The 19,026-nt window shown below is 59.1% G+C and overlaps 2 protein-coding genes across 40 annotated transcripts in view; one reads left to right on the top strand and one right to left on the bottom strand.

Annotated features, from left to right (window-relative positions):
* The first annotated feature begins 2,045 nt into the window (after positions 1–2,045).
* LYL1 (LYL1 basic helix-loop-helix family member) lies at positions 2,046–5,892 on the top strand. The gene is made up of 4 exons (XM_005588188.5): positions 2,046–2,373; positions 3,739–4,097; positions 4,186–4,277; positions 5,192–5,892. The coding sequence occupies exons 2-4, from the start codon at positions 3,763–3,765 to the stop codon at positions 5,605–5,607; spliced, it is 843 nt and encodes a 280-aa protein (XP_005588245.1). The 5' UTR covers positions 2,046–2,373; positions 3,739–3,762; the 3' UTR covers positions 5,608–5,892.
* Positions 5,893–6,132: 240 nt separating this feature from the next.
* The window catches only part of NFIX (nuclear factor I X), a 103,912-nt gene continuing 91,018 nt past the window's right edge, over positions 6,133–19,026 (bottom strand). For 15 of the 39 annotated variants that reach the window (XM_065534506.2, XM_065534509.2, XM_065534507.2 and 12 more), the window contains 2 exons: positions 14,578–14,669; positions 6,133–10,308 (listed from right to left, as the gene is read on the bottom strand). In XM_065534506.2, the coding sequence (XP_065390578.1) occupies positions 14,598–14,669 (72 nt within the window). In that variant the 3' untranslated portion in view covers positions 6,133–10,308; positions 14,578–14,597. Of the gene's footprint in view, positions 10,309–14,577; positions 14,670–16,825; positions 16,974–19,026 lie in introns of all 39 variants that reach the window. The other 24 variants (XM_074026073.1, XM_074026076.1, XM_065534502.2 and 21 more) reach the window with 3 other exon arrangements.

Genomic DNA, 19,026 nt, shown 5'->3' with positions numbered 1-19,026 from the left:
TCCCGATTGCCTGTGATTTGTGTATTGGTCCATACAGCTGCATGACTGGGATCTGTTCCTGTCTTCCTCTGGGGGTCGTTCGCCCCTGCCTGACTGGAGTGTTGAGCCTGTATGGGAGGTAGGAGCTGACCATCTGCACAGTGGTCGGCCCCTCTGCAGCGAAGGTCACTGAGCCACCCCAGAGTCGGAGCCTGCGGTTCCCGAAGTGGCCACGGTGCGGCAGCTGTGCGCTGGCTCCCGCGGGGGGTTCTGTCCCTCTTCCCCCTCCCACCTTCAGCGCGCTCCAGGCCGCGGGCTTGCGCATAGGGGGGCGCTCCTGCCCGGTAACCCCCACGTGTCCTCGCGCTGCTGCCTCCTCGCCGCCTGGTTTCTTTGGCCCAGCTCTCCAGGGGCCGCAGTGGCGGAAGCTGGACCGGAACCAGGCGCCCTGTGCATCCGCTCCAGACCAGGTGCTTCCTGCCCTGAGGCCCGAGGGGGCGTGCACACAAAGAGGGACCTCGCAGGCTGCTGCCCAGACACCTAGTGAGGGGGAGCTGTACCCCTCCCTGCCCTCCAGAGCGGGCTTTTGTAACGTTAAGGAAGAGTTCTGGGGCAGGATCCCCTCTCTGGCTCCTGTGCCCTTCATCCCCATATGTAATGAGGCTAATCTTAGGACCCTCTTTGTAGGAATATCAGAGTTAGTTTCAGTGCTTAAACTTTTTTTTTTTTTTTTTTTGAGGCAAGGTCTAGATGTATGGATGGCCCAGGCTGGAGTGCAGTGGTGCAATATTGGCTCACTGCAACCTCCACCTCCCAGGCTCAGGCCATGCTCCCACCTCAGCCTCCAGAGTAGCAGGGACTACAGGCACACACCACCACAACCAGCTAACTTTTGTATTTCTTGTAGAGATGGGGTTTCGCCATGTTTTCCAGGCTGGTCTCAAACTCATGAGCCCAAGCAATCCGCCAGTCTCAGCCTCCCAAAGTGCTGGGATGACAGGCATGAGCCACCACGCCTGGCCTTTATTGCATAAAACTTTAGTTCCTGCTGGTTTGGAGGAAAGCAATGGAGGTGTTGATCGTGAGGTCCTGTGCTCCGCCCCATTCCTGGGGGGGTGGTAGTAGTCCTGGTGCTGGGTGCCTGCCTGGGGGCTCTTGCAGTTGCCCAGACACACACATGGGCCAAAGCATGAGTATCAGAAGTGGGCGGCAGTCCTGTAGCTGCTGCGGCCTGGCTGTGCCCAGAGCCTCTCCCTGTGGGAAGCTCCAGTGGGATCTTGAGGTTTACCACCAAGCCAGGATACCTGCCCCCCATGAAGGGGTCGGGTGCTGTGGGGTGAGGGCCACGGACCACCAAGTTGGAGTTATGTGATGCTGTAGCCAAGAGGCCTAGAACTGTGGGGACCTGTTGGGCATCTACTGGAAGGTCACACCAGCCTCCACACCCTAGGAAATCCAACTTCCCACCCCACCCCCGACAGCCATGGCACTTCCTCTCACCCTCCTGGGCTTGGAAATGTGTGGATACTGTGCTGAGGGCTTGGGACACCTGCCCAGGCTGGACACCCAAGGCCAGACTGTTAGAACTGTTTCCCTTTGGGTGCCCCACTCCCGGGTAGGGGTGGTGGAGAGGCGGGAAGGGCCTCTGTAAAAAGAGGAACCAGGCTGGGTGAAGAGAGAAGGTGGGGGCCCTGGGTCACGCGGCCCCAACGGGCCGGAAAGGGCTCTCCCTCACCCCCATCAGCATAGACATTCGGGCAGGGAGTGTTCAAAGCCAAAGGGCAGACTCAGAGGACATAAGAGGAGGCAGCTTCCCTGCCTCAGTTTACCCCCTGTGTGCATCCAGGCACCTTCCTCCCCGGCTGCCCTCGGGCCCGGGTCCCCAGAGGCCCGGGGTCCCTCCAGTGCCTGGGGGAGCGGAAGGCGAAGCCCTGAGGGGTGGCGGACCGAGTCCTGCCAGCGCCGGCTGGGGGCGGGGCCGGGAGGCCCGCGCTGCTAGGTCCCCGCCCGCTGGTTTCCTCCGGGGTCAGCCCGGCTCCTTATCAGGCGCGGCCAGGCAGCCCGGCCCTTATCTGCCCTGGGCCAGCATCCTCCGGTCGCTGCGCCGCCAGGGGTGAGAGGGAGGAAACCGGGCCGCCAGGGGCGGGGAGAGGGAAGGCCGGCCCGGGAGCCGCTCACTTTCCCTGGAGGAGACCTAAGCGGAGACCTTGGCTATCCTGGCCCTCCAAGGCCCACGAGGAGGCGCGGCCCAGCGCCGGGGCCTGGAGCATTGAGGCTGGACCCGAGCGAGACAGCAGAGCCTGGCCTGACGCTGGAAACCACACCCTGGCCCAGACTGCCAACCCTGACCGGACAGAGCCAGGGCACTCACCAGGCTGCAGGAACAGTGCTGGGGTAAGAAGGGAAACGGCCTAAAGGTGGAGGATCCCAGGCCTGGGACCCAGCCTGCATTCCTTTGTTCGTTCATTCATTCATTCATTCATTCATTCATTCATTCATCCATCCATCCATCCATCCATCCATCCATCCATCCATCAGCAGGGACCTACTTGTGAGGGGCCAGGCCTGCTTCCCCAGGGCCTAGCTGAGGAAGACAGGGCAGAGGGGCCAAGAGTTTCACACCTTGCTAGGACATCCTGGACTCTGGAACCAAGAGCAAACAGGGATGTCAAAACAGTATGCAAAAGTGTGGATGATGGAGGGGCATGGTGGTGCATGCCTGTAATCCCAGCACTTTGGGAGACTGAGGCGGATCACTTGAGCCCAGGAGTTCCAGACCATCCTAGACAACAGAGTGAGAACCTGTCTCTATTGAAAAATTAATTTTTTTTTAATTTAGCTGGGCATGGTGGCACATGCCTGTACTCTCAGCTACTCAGGAGGCTGAGACAGGAGAATGGCTTGAGCCCAGGAATTTGAGGCTGCAGTGAGCTATGATTGCACTACTGCACTCCAGCCTGGGCAACAGAGGGAGACCCTGTATCTAAAAAATAAACAAATTTTAAAAAGTGTGGATGCCGATGAGGGTGGGGGCTTCCAAGCCAGAGGGAGGGTTGGGACATGACTGGACTGGGCAGTGGGGTCAGTGTTTGGGGGTCTAGGGTCAGCATTGGAGGTCATAGTGTCAGTAGTGGGGTCACAGGGTTGCTATGGGGGACGTTTGCAGTAGGAATGGGGGTCACTAGAGCAATTACAGAGCACTTTGAGGGACAGCAATGGGAAGAACTACAGGGTCATTCCTGAGGTGCAGAGGGTCAGCCTGGGTGGGGGGTGGGGGGCATCTGTGAAGGGTCAGAGTCCATCTTGGAGGGATTCCAAGCTCACATGGCATCAATGAGTCAATGAGGAGTCTCTGGATCGGATCTTTAGATCTGAGGGTAACAAGGTTAATCTTGGGGTTTCTGGAGATCCCAGGATCAGTTAGGGGCTCCCTGTCTTGTTCCCTCCAGGCTGCAGAGGTGAGGGAATTCTGGCAGAAGGAATATTTGCTCAGAGGCGGGGCAACAGCGCCCCTCCTGGGTCACAAAGAGCGCAGGGACAGTGCGCTGCCTAGCACCTAGGTGGGCGCCTCCTACTCTAATGCAGGACCCCTCCCATGTCCTGGAAGTTTCTGGGCCTGCCCCTGCCATCTGCCTTTGCCTACTGAAACCCCTCCCCTCCTCCTTTCCCCCCCCTTCACATTTGAGGGGTTTTTTGGGCTAAGAAGGTGGGAGCGGGGTACCTAGTCCTCCTTCCCACTGGCTGCCTTCTTTCCCACAGGTGAGTACCCCCACGTCGGGGTCCATGTGCCCGCCTCAGGCACAGGCAGAGGTGGGCCCCACCATGACTGAGAAGGCAGAGATGGTGTGTGCCCCCAGCCCAGCACCTGCCCCACCCCCTAAGCCTGCCTCACCTGGGCCCCCGCAGGTGGAGGAGGTGGGCCACCGAGGAGGCTCCTCGCCCCCCAGGCTGCCACCTGGTGTACCAGTGATCAGCCTGGGCCACAGCAGGCCCCCAGGGGCAGCCATGCCCACCACAGAGCTGGGCACCCTGCGGCCCCCACTGCTGCAACTCTCCACCCTGGGAACTGCCCCACCCACTTTGGCCCTGCACTACCACCCTCACCCCTTCCTCAACAGGTCAGTGGGGAGCTGGGGTGGGGTGGGGTGGGGATTGGGGGCCAGGGTCCTTGCCCACAAGGCATTAGTGACCCACGACCCCTTACAGTGTCTACATTGGGCCAGCAGGACCTTTTAGCGTCTTCCCTAGCAGCCGGCTGAAGCGGAGACCAAGCCACTGTGAGCTGGACCTGGCTGAGGGTGAGTGTGGGTTTGTGTGCCTTGTGGGTTTGCATGCCTGTGTATGCACTTTTGGGTGCACGGAAGGCCGGGCCATCTCTGTGTGGGGCTCATGTCTGTCCTCTACTCCCACCTTGGGGGATAGGTGCTTCCAGAACACACAGAGAACAGCCCACACAGGTTCTACCCACGTGCACAACCGCAGTCCCATAGCCAGCCCCACACAACCACCGCCACGCAACAGGCCAGGCCTTGTAGCCGCAGTCATGGCAAAACAGAGCATGCCATACCAGGTATGGGAGCCACAAAATGACAGCTCCACTAGAATGTGCAGCCACGCAAAAGACAGCCACAAGACCACAGCCATGCAAGAGACAGCCACAGGACCACAACCACACACAAGACAGCCACAGGACCACAGCCACTTAGGACCATGGCCACACAAGAATCAGCCACACAACCACAGCCACTCATGAAACAGCCACATGGCAACATCACACATAACCACAGCCATGAGACATAAGAGTCTCACACAGCCTATGAGACACAGGACAGTCAGTCATAATGAGAGGACCTCTCAGACCCACGAGCACACCCAGCCAGCCACACTTGGGCACACTCTGAATGAGGTCCCCAGGGACAGCTTCCTAAACAACCACGAGGAAATCTTTCCTTAGGGAATCTCAGTCATTGACATAAAGGAGCCCATAGTCACAGACACAGCAGGCCATTGTCCGCAGGCCGGGCCTGTGATGATTCTTGTCTGGGTGGCTTCTGGGAGGGGTGGGGAGAGCTACCCGTGGACCCCTTGGGTGGAGAAAGTCCCAGCCCATGGCCTGGGTTTAAGTTCTCAGGAGGGTGCTGCGTGCCTAGGGGGAGGGCAGGAGAGGCCGCCCTTTGGGCCATGGCGCCAACCCGGCCTTCCTTGTCCACAGGGCACCAGCCCCAGAAGGTGGCCCGGCGCGTGTTCACCAACAGCCGGGAGCGCTGGCGGCAGCAGAACGTTAACGGCGCCTTCGCCGAGCTGAGGAAGCTGCTGCCGACGCACCCGCCCGACCGGAAGCTGAGCAAGAACGAGGTGCTCCGCCTAGCCATGAAGTACATTGGCTTCCTGGTGCGGCTGCTGCGCGACCAAGCGGCAGCTCTGGCCGCAGGCCCCACCCCGCCCGGGCCCCGCAAACGGCCGGTGCACCGGGTCCCAGACGACGACGCCCGCCGGGGATCCGGACGCAGGGCCGAAGTGGCAGCGCGCTCGCAGCCCGCGCCCCCGGCCGACCCCGACGGCAGCCCGGGTGCGGCGGCCCGGCCAATAAAGATGGAGCAAACCGCTTTGAGCCCAGAGGTGCGGTGACCGCACGCGCCAGCATTTCTGAGCCGGAGGGCACCAGGGACTCGGCCCAGGGCCGTCGAGGAAAGGGCAGTGGACGTGCTGCGCGTGTTCGGGTGCGAACTCCCCCGAAGAAGGACCAGTGATGACGTCAGGGGCAAGGTCTCGGGGGTCCGGAAGGGTGATCATCGTCCCCCAAGGGACCCGCAGACTCTTAAAAAAAATCACCCACCGCCCTGTGGAAGTGGCCTTGCCTGGTTCCCCTTCGCAGGGGCGCGGTTGGCAAACTAACATGGCAGAGCAGTCACAGGACCCAAGTGGTGCCTCATTTTTTCCGGGCTGGGATCGCGGGGGGAGGCCAGGAGGGGCTGGGGAGCCTTAGCTTTTCTCACCGTCGGCCCCTCCCGGAGACCCAGGGACAGACGCTTGTCGACGGCGTCTGCTGCGCTCGCGGCGCTTGGAGAGAGGCGCAGAATCCAAGTTGGGGACGCACCCTACCGACCCCGACCCAGTCCCGCACGGTCGCGTTAGCGAAGGGTCAGGCGCTCCTGCGTTTGTTTTTCTTTATTTCTTTATTTCACATACACATTAGCCATTCAATGGAGAAGCCGGAGAGAGTCAGGCAAAGATGGTATAACAGAAGCGCAGTGACGGGGGCGGGGCGGGGCGGGGCAGAGAGGGAACAGACGGGCTGGCTGCCTACTTGCATTCCGCTAGGACACTGAAAACCCAGAAAACAAAACAGACAGTAAACTACCCTTGTTTCTTATGTATCTCAGTGCAGAGACGGGGGTGGAGGGCAGAGAAGAGGGGGAGACCAGGCTGAAGGAGGAGGAGCAGAGGGAAGGGGACGCTAAGGGGGAAGCACACCAAATCCATTAGTACTATATATAGATACTCGTATATACTGCGTTTCTTAGCCTAAGAAGAAACTTGTTTGACGGGACGGGCGGCCTTTGCGGTCCGCGATGCTGGTGCTGGTCGGGCGCACGGATCTCCCGGGAGGGGCCGAAGCGGGGCTGGCCCAGGCTGGCTTGCGGGGGGAGGGGGGCGCCCCGAGGGTGGGTGGGGTGGGGGGGAGCAGAGGCGGGGCTGGGGTGCCCCTCGGGCTCTCGATTGGGGGACGAAAGTTCTCGTGACTTTATTGCTCCTTTATTTTCTCTCGTGTGGGGGGTCTGTTCAGCACGGTCGGGGTGGGGGAGTGGTGGGTCGTCTGAGCCACCCGGCCCCTCTGGGACCCAGAGCGCGGCGTCCGCTCCGCCAGCACGGGGGTGAGAACAAGGCACTAGGTCGGCCGGCCAGCGCGGGGGCGGGTGTGTAAGGCAGTCGACAGGGCTGGTTGCGGGGTGGGGCGGGGCTGTGTGCGGGGCCGTGTGCGTGCGTGCGTGCGGGCGCGGGCCTGGGCGAATCGACCTGTCAGCGTGGCTGGTCCTGTCCTGGAGCGTCGAGCCTTCCCGGTGTTCCCCGGAGGGGGTCGGGGATAGGATGAGAGATGTTGAATGGGGGCGGGGAGGGGCGCCGGGAAAGTGGGGAGGAAACTACCAACTTGCTGAGCGCGCTCCTGATAATGCTGGTGAGGGTCAAGTTGGCGTCTGGCTCAAAGAAGGGCGCTCGGGGCAGAGAGGGAGGGAGGGAGGGGACGTTTGTTCGTTGGCATTGACCTCTGCGGGGGAGGGGCCAGGGACCCCTGCCGCGCCCCTGTACCCAGACGGGGATGGGGCGAGGAGGGGGTGCTGGGCCCCAGGGAGGGGCGCCCGGGGAGACCCGCGACCGGAGCAGTCCAGCCGCCGGGGGCACGCCGCTGTCCCGTTCCGTTAAACTCAACAAAGAAGGGATATGCGTATTCCTAACAAGTGCAGGATATTTAATTGATTCATAAACTTATGTATAATAGTTTGTGGGTTCTTTAAAACGTACTTTATAATGTAAGAAGCACCAGGGTTTTATGTTTAATTATCTTAAAAATAATTTTTCTCTCGTCCTTTTCCTTTTTGATCTTGTGTTGGTTATTTTTTAAATGTCGAGGTGTTTTTTTTAAACTCTAAAATGTGAACGTTTCCTTCAGCCCTCCCACCGAAACTGAGAACGAACGACGAAACAAATAAAAACCCCAGATCATCCTCGTCAACGCAGGAAAACGACTTGAAAAAAAAAAAAAACTAAAAACGAACGAAAAAAAAGGGAAAAACACTCAGCTTTCGTTATCCCCGCACAGGGCGGGGCAGGCCCGGTTCTTTTAGCGTCCCCAGAGCCGCGAGGACATTACAACAAAAATAGAATTTTTTTTTCTTAATCTCTTAACATACAAAGATAGGAAAACTCTCTGATGCATTGCACTTGGTTCAATGAAAAAAAAAAAAGTTCATTTCCCCCATATATATTTTTGTGTTTTTTTTTTTTCTCTCCTAACACGTCCCCACATCTCCTGTTGCCCTCATTGCCCCTCACAACACCACTTGGGAAAGGAGCAGCCCCCACCCCCTGCCCGCCCGGGCAGCCCCGCCGGGCACGCTCCGGCCCGGGCCCAGCTGGCCTGCAGCTTCCGACCTCGCCCGGGCAGGCGCCCCGCAGACCCTGGCTCCCACAGTCACACAGCGCCCGAGGCCCCGACTGTCGTCGAGGGAAAGGGCACGTGCGGCCGGACAGGGAGCCCCTTCTGCTTCGCTCTCAGCTCTGACCCTGTTTAGCCAACCGAACTGAAAAATCATTGCACTTTGACCGCGCGTCACGCCCGGCCCACCCGGCCCCCCACCCCCGGGGCCTTACTGTACCCCACGCCCCGGGAGACTCCCGCAGGATCCACTGCCCTTCAGCCCTGGGGTCCTCTAGGGCTGCACGCTGAGGACAGAGGGAGGGCTTCACTCAATTTCCAACAAAAGCCGCCCCTGGGGTCAGCCACCTTGTGGCTTCCAGCTGGGTAGCAGGCACCACCTGCCTGCCCCTTCGGCCCCAGGTCGCTGACCTCCCCTGCCCAGACACTCCCTCCTCTCTTCCCTCCCTCCGCATGCTCAGGGCCACAGCCTCACAAACTAGATTCACAATAAATACAGCCCATAACCCACCCCTACGTGGTGCAATGTTGGATTTTCTTTCAGAGGATCCTGACCTGTGCTTTGTGTTTTCATACAATGAAGAAAGAGAGAAAGAGAGAGAGGCACAAGGACTCGAGAAGGGGCCAGGGACGGGAGACGCAGGAGGAAGGAGTAAGGCACAGAAAGACAAGCCAGAGGGGCCAAGTCACACCCTGGAGGGGAGCTGGGCGTGCTCATCCTCCCCTCCCTCCCAGGGGGGCTTCTGAAGACCCTCTGGACAGGCCCCCCAACCCTCCTTGAGGGAAGAGGGGGCTGGGGGGGAGAGCTACTTCCTGTGGTGTGTTACCAAATTGTTCCCAAGTTGCTCAAATGGAGGAGTTCCCATTCCAACAGCAAAAGACCCAAACAATGAATGCCCCACCCCTAAATAAAGAGTAAAGACATTACAGCTAAAATCCAGAGAAAAGTGGCCACGGGGGGGGGGGGGGGCAGGGGGAAAGTGGGGGGCACAGAAAGCTCCAAAACACTTTTGAAAAGGACGACACCCAACACCCTCCCAAGGAACTGAAAGTCGGCGAGCAGGACGCCTACCTAAGCGCAGGTGGTGACTTAGCGGCGGCAGCGGCGGCTGCCTGGTCCTCCTCGCTTGGCTCCGGGGTCCCCTTTCTGCTCCACCCTCCGGCCCGGCCCCAGCAGGGCAGTCTGCGTGACGGGCAGGGGCAGGGACTGATGGGGCGGAGCGAGGGCACCTGCATGCAGGGCTGGGGGTGGGGGCGACCTGGGGCCCGACTCCCCTCCCTCGTGGCAGGAAGGAGGCCCTCCTGGCCTGCAGAGAGAGGGGAGAGGGGGCCTGTCCCAGGCTAGGACAAGGCCTTCGAGAGCATTCCGACTTTCTCCTACGGACTGTACAGAGGGGTCCAGGGCCCCAGGAACTGCTCTTGAGGCTCAGGGTGAGGTGACAGAACACCCTCCATTCTGGGACACGCAACTAGCTCCAGGGGTCACCCCCTGCCCGCCTGGAGGCTTTTAGCCCGAGGGTGGGGAGGGGTAAGTGGAGGCTGCTCTCCCCCTCCTGGTCTGGAACAGCTGGGGGAAGAAGCTGGAGCCTTGGCAGGGAGGGAGGGAGGGAGGAAGGGAGGAAGGGAAGGGCGGAGTCTGGAGGGCAGAGCCTGAGGGATCTAAACCCCATCATCTTTACAAGCTGGTCCTCCAGGCTCCCTAGGACAGCTCTGACCATGTGGAGGGTGGGGTTCCCCTAGGAAGGGGTGAGGGTGGAGGCCAGGCCCCTTCAGAACTGTGCTGGTTGCTTTGTTTGGGGACTTTGTTCCTTCCCCAGAAGGCCGGGGCGGGGTGGTGGGGAGGAAGGCAGTTCTGCATCCTTTCTTGCTTTCTGTCCTCTACTTGACAGAGTCCATGTCGCGTGTTTCTTTCTGCTTGGCTGCTGGTGCACAGCTCCACCGAGACCCCTTCCGAGGGCTCTCCGAGAACTGGGCTGCTTCTGGGGCCCGCAGGGGTCCCCGGGCTGGAGGAGAGAAGGGCTGAGTGGCTGACGACGTGTAATTTTTGCTTTTCGGTGGGGCTGGGCTGGGCTGGGGGATTTTTCCATGTCTCAAAATTTCTTCTCCCCCCTTTCGAGGAACCTCTTCTTTTCATTTTGTTGTTTCTTTTGTCGATCTTATCAGAGGAACCAGGACTGAAACAGGATGAAAAAGAGGTGACACTGAGAACAGCTGTGGCAGGTCCCATCTCACTCCTACCTGGCCCAGTGACCTGGCCCCTCAAGGGCCCAGCTCCCAAAGAGACAGGGTGCCAGGCAGCCACCACCCACCTCGTTCCTGTGGAGAAGAAAGGGCATCCCCATTCTCTCCCTCCCTCCTGCGAGAACCCTGCCCCCTCAGAGACTCTGCCCCTAGTGCTAGAGTCCAGCTGGCCTTCCCGTGGGCACTGTGCCCAGCGGGCGGGACCCCCATGGCTGGCGCTGGCACAGGCCTGAGATCTGGCCATGTTTCCAATTGTTTAGGTTTTTGTGTGGGTCCTGGAGGGTGGGGAAGATGCCAGGCTGGGGCTTTTGTACCCAGAGGGGTTTTAGGGATGGGGTGGGGGTGGCCCAGCTTCTTGCTGAGTTTTCTTTCTGTCTCTTTGGATTAAAAGCAGAAATTCCCATCTATATACCCCAGCCAAGGTCCCACAGGCTGAAAAGCTGGGGGCAGAGGAACCACTTGGCTTCAGTCCCTAGTAGCGCCAGGCCTAGGGGAGGGGCCACGTAGCCCACGGTGCTTGATCTTCTACCCTCAGGACACTAGACACTGAGGAAGGACCTGAGGCTCCCTGGGGTGAGCGTCACTTCCTTCACAATGCCAGCAGGGGGTGCTGCCTTCTCACAGACAGGGCCTTGTCTGCCTGTGTCTGGTGGCTCAGCTCAGAGCACACCCAGGGCAGACCCCAAGGGACTGAGCTGCTTGGCTATGCCCTCCATCCAAGGCTCCAGCCCCACCTCCTGGCAAAGTGGTGGGTCAGGGTCTACTGTGGTCTACTGGGCCTGGGTACACCTGGTAGTACCCTTGGGGCAAAATGAGGGTCCCTGAAAATGCATCTTGGGGCCTCTTCCAGGCTGTCACAGACTCTGGTCTGCAGAGGCCAGGCAGAGCCAACTACAGAGCACATACCAGGTCCTGGTTCACTCCACCCCTGCCCTGATCCCACAGGGAAGCCAGGCACAGAGTGGGTGGGTGACCTGCCTGAGGCCACACAGCCCTCGGGCAACAGAGCCAGGGTTCAAATGTAAAAGGCAGTGCAGGCTGTGCTCCTAACTGCTGCCTGTGCTGCGAGCACGAGGAAGCAGGTTCTGTGGTGGCCGGAATGCCTGTGCCCTGCCTAGGTCAGGGTGAGTGAAGGCCCAGGGCAGCTCATCTGCCAACTTTTCGAAAGAAACCAGAAGCCCAGACAGAATTTCGTGTGAAAATTTCCAATATTTAAAACATTGCTTTGGTCAAACATTCTGCCTACAGGCCAGACCTGCTCTCAGGCTCTGGTTTGGGACTGAGGATAGGGACACTGGGTTTCAGAAAGGGCCTTGGAGATCATCTAGCACTTTCTGTGACAATGGAAATGTTCTCATTTCCATTGCAGTAGCCACTAGCCACAAGTGGTTTCTAAGCACTTGAAATGCGGCGACTGTAACTGAGGAACCAAATTTTTCTTTACTTAATAAGTTAATTTAAATGTAAACAGCCACACGTGGCCCGTGGCTACCACAATGGACAGTGCAGATCAAGAGCATCTGGAAGTGTGGGGTTTGGGATTGCCACAATGACCAGGCGCTGCTGGGTGGGCAGAAATGCTAAACTTCCTGCATGTGCTGGACAGTACACACAAGAGACCTGCCCTCCCTCAGCGGGGCTCCTCAAGCACCTGCCCCAAGTCCAACCGGTCAATTGACTACAGGCCAAACAGAGGCTCACTGGAGCCTAGTGAGGCTAAGGCGGAAACCCAGGTCTGAGGCATCCCCAGAGTGGGTGGGGGGGAACCGGCCCGCAGCCAGCTCCTGGGCTTCTGGCCCAAGCCCGGGGGTGGGAACCGCCTGGGCTGGGTGACCCCTACCCGCCACAGGCTTGGGCCTGTTCCCTGGGACCCCCTTCCCAAGGGGAGACTATAGAGGAACCCTGTGCCATTGCTCCAAGGTGGAGGGGGAGGCTGGCTATGGTGGTGAGCCCACCCCTCTCCTCACCAGGCAAATGAGGCTTGTGGACAATAGGACAGGGAGGGCCCCACCTGCCCTATCTGCCCCTGGCAGACCATGCCAGGGCCCCACACTGGCCCCTTTGGGGTTTCCTGAGCTGTACAGTTGGGGACAATTGCCAATGCTCAGACTGGGGGGTCCTCCTCAGGGAGGGAAGACTCTGGTTCCAGGTCTGGAGTTAGGGACAAAGGCTGCCCCAAGGGGGCTCCCCAGCACCTCCCCAAAGGTCCCAGGAATGGGGGATCTGCTGCCAAGCACAGAGTGGCTTTCTCTGCTCACCCCTCCCTACTTCCTGAGCCAGGTCCAAAATTGATTAAAACTAAGTAAAAAGCGCTGCCCAGGGAATGACAAAATTGCTAAAATTCTCTTTTCTTCCCTCATTCTATTGTTCTCTCTCCATCTGGTGCTCCAGAGATCAGCTAAAGTCACTGGTTACTGTGGAAACCACCCCCGGTTGTACCCCCTGCGCCCGTTGCAGCCGCCTGCCTGCCCCCAGGCCCGAGGGCTCCAGCTCTGCTTGTCCAGCTCCAGCTCCCCCCACCACTCCCAGACACACCTGCCTGCTCAGGGGCCCTGGATCCCCGCTGGGACTCCTTCCTCCTACCTCCTGGAGCCCAAGACACAGGGAACATGGGGGGAGACAAACTTTCTCAAACTTGTCTCAAACTCTGACTTGGCCCCCAAACATCCAAGCAAAGTGAGCAAAGAAAGTAAAAGAGGCAGTGGAAACAGGGTTAGCCGGGAGGGCTCGTGGCAGTGGTCCCCGGAGCGGAGCGCACGACCGACCGCAGAGCTGCGAGCAGCCCAGGCAGGCGGCAGGAGGGAGGGAGCAATGGAGCCCTGCAGCCTGGTGCCAGCCCAGAGCCAGGAGGGGAGGCCCGCCTGCTGTCCCTTCCTCTGGCACCCCCTCCCGCTTCTGCCAGCAGGGCTCTCTCGGCCTCCCTGGCACAGAGCAGAGGGGGCTGGCTCCAGCCCCTGCTCGGAGCCATTGTTTTTCTTCTCAACACCCCCAAGTTCAAGTTCATCTGGGTGTTACATCATGTCTGGTTGCTCCTGGAAACCAGACGGGTCAGACGTGACTCTGGGGAAAGGGGGTGGGAAGCTGGAGGGGGTTGAAGTTCTCTTCCCCTCCCCTCCTTGCCACTAGGGAGCTCTGAAGTTTGAAGTTTGACAAAGTTTTTTGGCTTTTTTTTTTTTTTTTTTTGAGGGAAGGAAAGGAAAAGAAAAAGAAAAAGAAAAAAAAAAAACAATCTCAAACCACACACAAAACTTCCATCCACCAACTTTCTCTGGACTCAGGCCCCAGAGCAGAGAGAGGCAGAGCAGGAGATGAGAGGTGGCCCCAGGGGCTCTTGACAGAGGTGGATTTCCCAGAGCTGAGGACACCTCCAAGGAGGTGTTTTTGTAAAATGTGCAAAAGAAAGATATTTGCATGTTATTTTTCAAAACCCTGGGCTGTAAAAGCCTCAGGCCCCCTAAAGCTGCCTCTGCCCTCCTCCTGAGATGGGTCTTCCCTGTGCCCCCAAGGGCACTGGGCTCTGTGCGCACTGGCCTCTGGGGTCTCCACCTGGAGGGCTAAGAGTTGTCTTATCTCTTGCTTGTGACAGGGATCTGTCTCCTTGTGAGAACTAGGGGTGGTGTCAGCAGGAGACAGGAGCAAGGATGGGGTCTCCAGCATGCTGGCCTTCTCCCTAACAGGACTCCTGAGGACTTGGGTGAGGGGCCTCTAGGGCAGCGGCCTGCCCTGCCCTCAGTGCCAGTCTCTGGGCACATAGCCCACCAGGCCCTCTGTCCCTCCTCCACCAGTCACCCAGCCCACCCAAAGCCAGGGGAAAGGGAAGGGCTAGGGGCCAGGGCTTCCAGCCGGGGTGGGTGAAAGCAATGAGGCAGACTCTATTCTCCTCCTGATGGGCCTCAGGCTTCCATCTTTGCTTCCACCAGGCCTGGCCCAGAGGGTCTCTAGACTTGGGTCCTTGGCCGCCTTCCCCAGGGCCAGGGCTGTCAGAGCTAATTATCCAATTAGCTGATTAGCCAGGGAGCCTGGGGGCTGCCTGGGGAGACAGGCTCAGCTGGGCGTGCAAAAGCCTGGGCCCTCCAGCCCTGCCTCAGACCTCTCTCTCCGTTAGCCCCAAGGACTCCAGGCTCTTCCCTAACACCAAGATGCCCTGCAACCCTGCCTGCTCTCCTGGTCCCTGCATCCAGGTGGTGGGCAGGGTCTCCTACCTGAGACTGCTGTGGGATGTTCAGAAAGTTGCCGTCCCGGGGTCCGATGCTGACAAACCGGTTGGCAGAGGAGGCGCCTGTCGTTGCGAATGCTGTGGGGAGCAGGGGAGAGAGGGAGAGACCCTGTCAGGCCTTGGGGCCCACCTGGGCACTGCCCCTCGGGGCTGCTGAGAGAGGGAGAGACTGAGTTAGACCATGCTGCCCAGGTTTAGGCTGGCAGTGGGAAGGACGGGCCAGAGGGGCATCCGAGCTGGAGGCCAGGCTCCGAGCCTGCCCCCCCACTACAGAGGGATACTCTCATCTTCTCACTGACCAGGAACACACACTACACCCCCGACACACCCCCACTCCAAAGCCAGTCTCAGCCAGGCATCCTTTTTCACGGCTGGGATGAGGGAGAGGCCCTGGGGGCTGAGACAAATGTCCCTTGGACCCAGTTCCACCTGCTAGTGAGGCACTGGGCAGGGCTGGGGATAGTCCTGGTCCACAAGCACCCTCAGTGGATACCCCTGCTTTCCCACTGGCCCCTCTCAGGTACTGAAGAGAGGGGGCCACGGGAGAGGGGAGGCTTTGGCAGCCCGGCCCCACCCTGCTTCGGGAAGGCCTTCCCAGCCAGGCTACCTCTCCAACCTGGGTGGCCTAGCTAGATGCTACACCTCTTACCACCCTGGGCAGGCCCAAGGACCAGGCAGGCAGGCTTGGGGAACCCAAAGGGTGCCCAATGGAGGGCTGAGCCAGGTAGGGCAGGGTCAGAGAGGGGCCTAGGAGCTGGCTGCCTGGCTTGGGCCCAGGGGTAGCAAGGCTCAGGCCCATGGCATTCTCCTCCTCTGACTGATGCACCAGGTCCAACAGGTCTGTGGTTCCAGGACCAATGCAATACAGGAGGAGGAGGCTAGAGAGCCTGGCAGAGCCCCAGGGCTCAGATGCCTGGGGGCAGCCATCCTGGGGCCCAAGGACAAAATGATCCCAACAGCTCTGAGTTCCTCTCAGGTTTCCAGATGGAGCTCTGCCAGAGGGAACAGGCCCTGCACCCCCAGAAGGGAAGATGCCCCCAGAGGAGGCAAGGAATATCACAGGTTACCTGGGAGGCCCACCGCTGCCCTGCACCAGACACACCCAGGGACTCCATGCTCACCAGATTCTGCCCACCTCTCTCCAGAAGTGGCCCCCAAACCCTGTAGCCCAGCTCCCATCCCCCATCCTGCCCACCTCCAATGACTGTGACTTCATGTCTTATGGCGGATGCAGATGGGAAGATGGCATGAAGAGGATGGAGAGGGGAAAAGAACTCAAACCACGAGAAAGGAGGAGAGACAGAGCGAGCGGAGAGCAGTGTGAGATGGGCCACCCCTCCCGCCGCCACCGAACTGCCCTGGCCTGTGGCCTGCCCACCCCCAGAGCTGCCCACCCTAGCCCACAGACAGCACCCGCCCCATCCTCTGTCCTTCACGCCGGGTCTACCTGGGACCTCTCGACTGATTTTTCTTCTTTTCCCTTTGACAAAATTTGTCATTGGTTTAAGAGGAAAAAAAAAGAAAAGAAAAGAAAGAGAGACAGAGAGAGAGATGAAGTAAGCCAAAGCCCACAGCCCTCCCTTGTCCTTGGAACATCTAACCTGGGAAAGGAATTGAGGAGAAGGGAGGGCAGAGGGATGGGAGGGGGAAAAAAAAAGAGGAACAACGAGAAACCAAATGTGAGACTGAGGGGGAAGGGGTCAGGGGCTGGCCTGCTGCGTCTTTGAGGCCCAAGGGCCCAGGGATGGAGGTGAGGGGCAAGGCAAAAAGGGGATGGTGGTGGCGTCGCCTTGTGGTTACATTTGATTTTCTTGGTGTGGGGGGAACAACGAAACAACAAAAAAATTAAAAAACAAAAACAAAAAACAAAAAACAAAAAAACAGCAATCAGGCATGAAGATGGCATGGCTGTGCCTCCCCGCCCCCTCCCACCCCCGCCAGCACCCCTGGCCTGCGCACCCCCACTGTGCTCTCCCTCCCGCCCCCCAGAGGGGCCTGGGCCAGGGGCCCCGGCTGGGAGCAGCGGGCAGGGGGCTCATGGGGTGCTGGCTGGTGCAATTGAGGCCCGGGAGGGAGGCTGTGGTTGGAGGGCTCGGCTCTGCTCTTATCCATGGTGCTCTGGGTTGAGGGGCTTTGGTGGTGGGGAGGGGGAAGGCTTTTCTTTTTGCAGTGGAGACTGTTTGGACGGGCCGGGGATGCTGGGCGTTGTGGTTTCGGTTTCATCGTCCACTTACAAGGTGATGGAGGAGTCAAGGCGGCGCCGTCTGGGGCAGTGCTGGTGGATTTGGAATCAGGCATAGGAAGGGGCACAGGTCTGGCCACTGGAGGCGGCGGCGGTAGCAAAAATGACCCCGGGACTTTGCCCTGGCCGCTACCGTTGGGCTGCGAACAACATAAATAGAGTGACGCATGAAGGCACATCACACACAGACACACGCTCCCCTGCGCGGCCGCGCCAGCTCGCTCCTGAGAGCGGGCGCTCCCGGTGGAAGATCCAGGATCGGGTCCTCTCCTCCAGGGCACGGGATGGGTGAGGGTGTAAGGCCTCTATTTGGTCTCTCAGGTGTTTCTCTTTTTTTTTTTTTTGGTCCTCTTTTGAAGTTGTGGGAGGGAGGGAGGGGTGTTCGACGGGTGGTTTGTTACTTCCTAGGGAAAATGTTTTAGGTACCAAAATGTGCCACCTAGCAAATATGTGCAGCTGCACCTAGAACTCTCACACTCCTGAAGACCATCTCCTACAGCAGGAAAGATGAGCGCGCTCACCCTGCTCCCCCGGTTCCCCAAAGCACATGCCCGCCTCCCTCTGAGGGCTGCCAGGCTGAGCCAGTTCACCCAACCAAGGACGGCAGTCCTGCCAGCACCCACCCCATAACATGTCCTCAGGAGGCCACCAGAAGTTGGGGAGCTCGTCCTCGGCTCCAGCAGCCTGGGTCCTCACTGCCTGTGGGTGGTAGGGCGCTGACCTGTTCTCTCAAGAATGGCCAGGGAAGAAAATCCGTCGCTGCCAACTCTACTGCCCGTGAGGTTCTTCAGGAGGACTTCCCTGTAGGACGCCCTCAGACACCATGGATGCTCGGCCGCCAGGATGCATTCCTTGTCCTTAATGCCCTCATTTGCTTCTAACTGGATTTTCTCCTCCAGGCCCTGTGCATGGCCTTGCGTGGGTTGGCCTTCTGGCTTCAGGACACACAGGTGCCAAAGGACAGACAGAGGTGCCCCTGCCTCTCCCAGGCAGGTTCCCTGGAGAGACCTCCCTGGAGGTTTGGGCACACACCTCCTGCTGCTCTGAACAGGACCCTGATGACCACTGAGGCGTGGGCTCAGGAAGGCCTGGCCTGTGCTTTTCATCCTAAACTGGCAACTCTCCTGTGGGATAGAGTTCCGCCCTTCTGGGCACCCAGATTCGAGACCCAGAGAGGATCCTGTGTACTCCTCCTCCTATCGGTGAGCAAGCCCCGAGGAGCCCATCCCCTTGATGTCTCCAGCCAGTGCCTCCTTCTGTCCTCACTGATTTCAGCTGGACGATGACAATGAGCTGGTATGTGGGGCTCCCCTGTGCTGAAACTGTGGTTATCAGCTCAGGACCCTCAATGTCCAGCCCTGGACCAGGTGCGTTAGTTCTGTTGCATAACTCCCAACCCATCCCAGAAAGCATCCGTTCTCACCCAGGGGTAATTCTGTCCCCCTCAAGGAGACACTGGCAATGTGTGGAGACACTTTCAGTTGTCACAACAAAGGGGCTGGAGGGGCTGGGTAGAGGCCAGGATGCTACTCGACATCCTGCAGTGCACAGGACAGCCCCCACAAAAAAGGACCATCAGTCCAAGCATTAATAGGCCCGCCCTGGAAAGCCTTGACACAAAGGACGCTCTATTCTCCCTATTTCACAACTGAGGAAACTGAGCCTCTGGGCCATTAAATGGTTTATCCTAAGTCACCCAGCTGCAATTGGCCAGACCTGGAATTCACATCCATGTCTGTCTGACTCCAGGGATGATGCTAGGATTCTTTCCAGCAGGCTCATCAATCCTCTCCCCAAAATCCACATCAGCTCAGGTTTCTCCAGTCTTCTGGAACCTTCCACGGCCCCAGCTACACCCAACATGAAGTCCAATCTCCTCAGTTGGGCATTCAAAGCCCCCATGGGGGACGCCTCTACCGGTCCACCCCCTACCGCCCCTTTGCACTTCCCATTCCAAACTAACTGGGGTTTCCAGAACACAGGCCGAGCAGGCAGGACTGCACGCTGGCTTGCTGTGGAGCTCTCTGTATGAAGAACTATTTCCCACACCCTTCAAGGCCTGCTCAAAGAACCTTGTCCCCTCTGTGGGGACCAGCCAGATCCCCTGAATCACAACCTATCTTTCTCTGCCCTGTTCCTCTAGGACATTCTTGATCTCACTGGAACCTTCAGAACAGGCCACCCCCTCAATCC

Source organism: Macaca fascicularis, chromosome 19 (genome assembly GCF_037993035.2).
Source record: "Macaca fascicularis isolate 582-1 chromosome 19, T2T-MFA8v1.1".
In the NCBI taxonomy this organism is placed as follows: Eukaryota; Metazoa; Chordata; class Mammalia; order Primates; family Cercopithecidae; genus Macaca; species Macaca fascicularis.
This window is presented reverse-complemented; position numbering and strand designations above follow the sequence as displayed.

Bases quoted from the DNA above. Each gene is read 5' to 3' on its own strand.
- LYL1 (XM_005588188.5), top strand. From the start codon at position 3,763: ATGTGCCCGCCTCAGGCACAGGCAGAGGTGGGCCCCACCATGACTGAG. The intron at 4,098-4,185 runs GTCAGTGGGGAG...GACCCCTTACAG, and splicing joins CCTCACCCCTTCCTCAACAG to TGTCTACATTGGGCCAGCAG. The intron at 4,278-5,191 runs GTGAGTGTGGGT...CCTTGTCCACAG, and splicing joins TGAGCTGGACCTGGCTGAGG to GGCACCAGCCCCAGAAGGTG.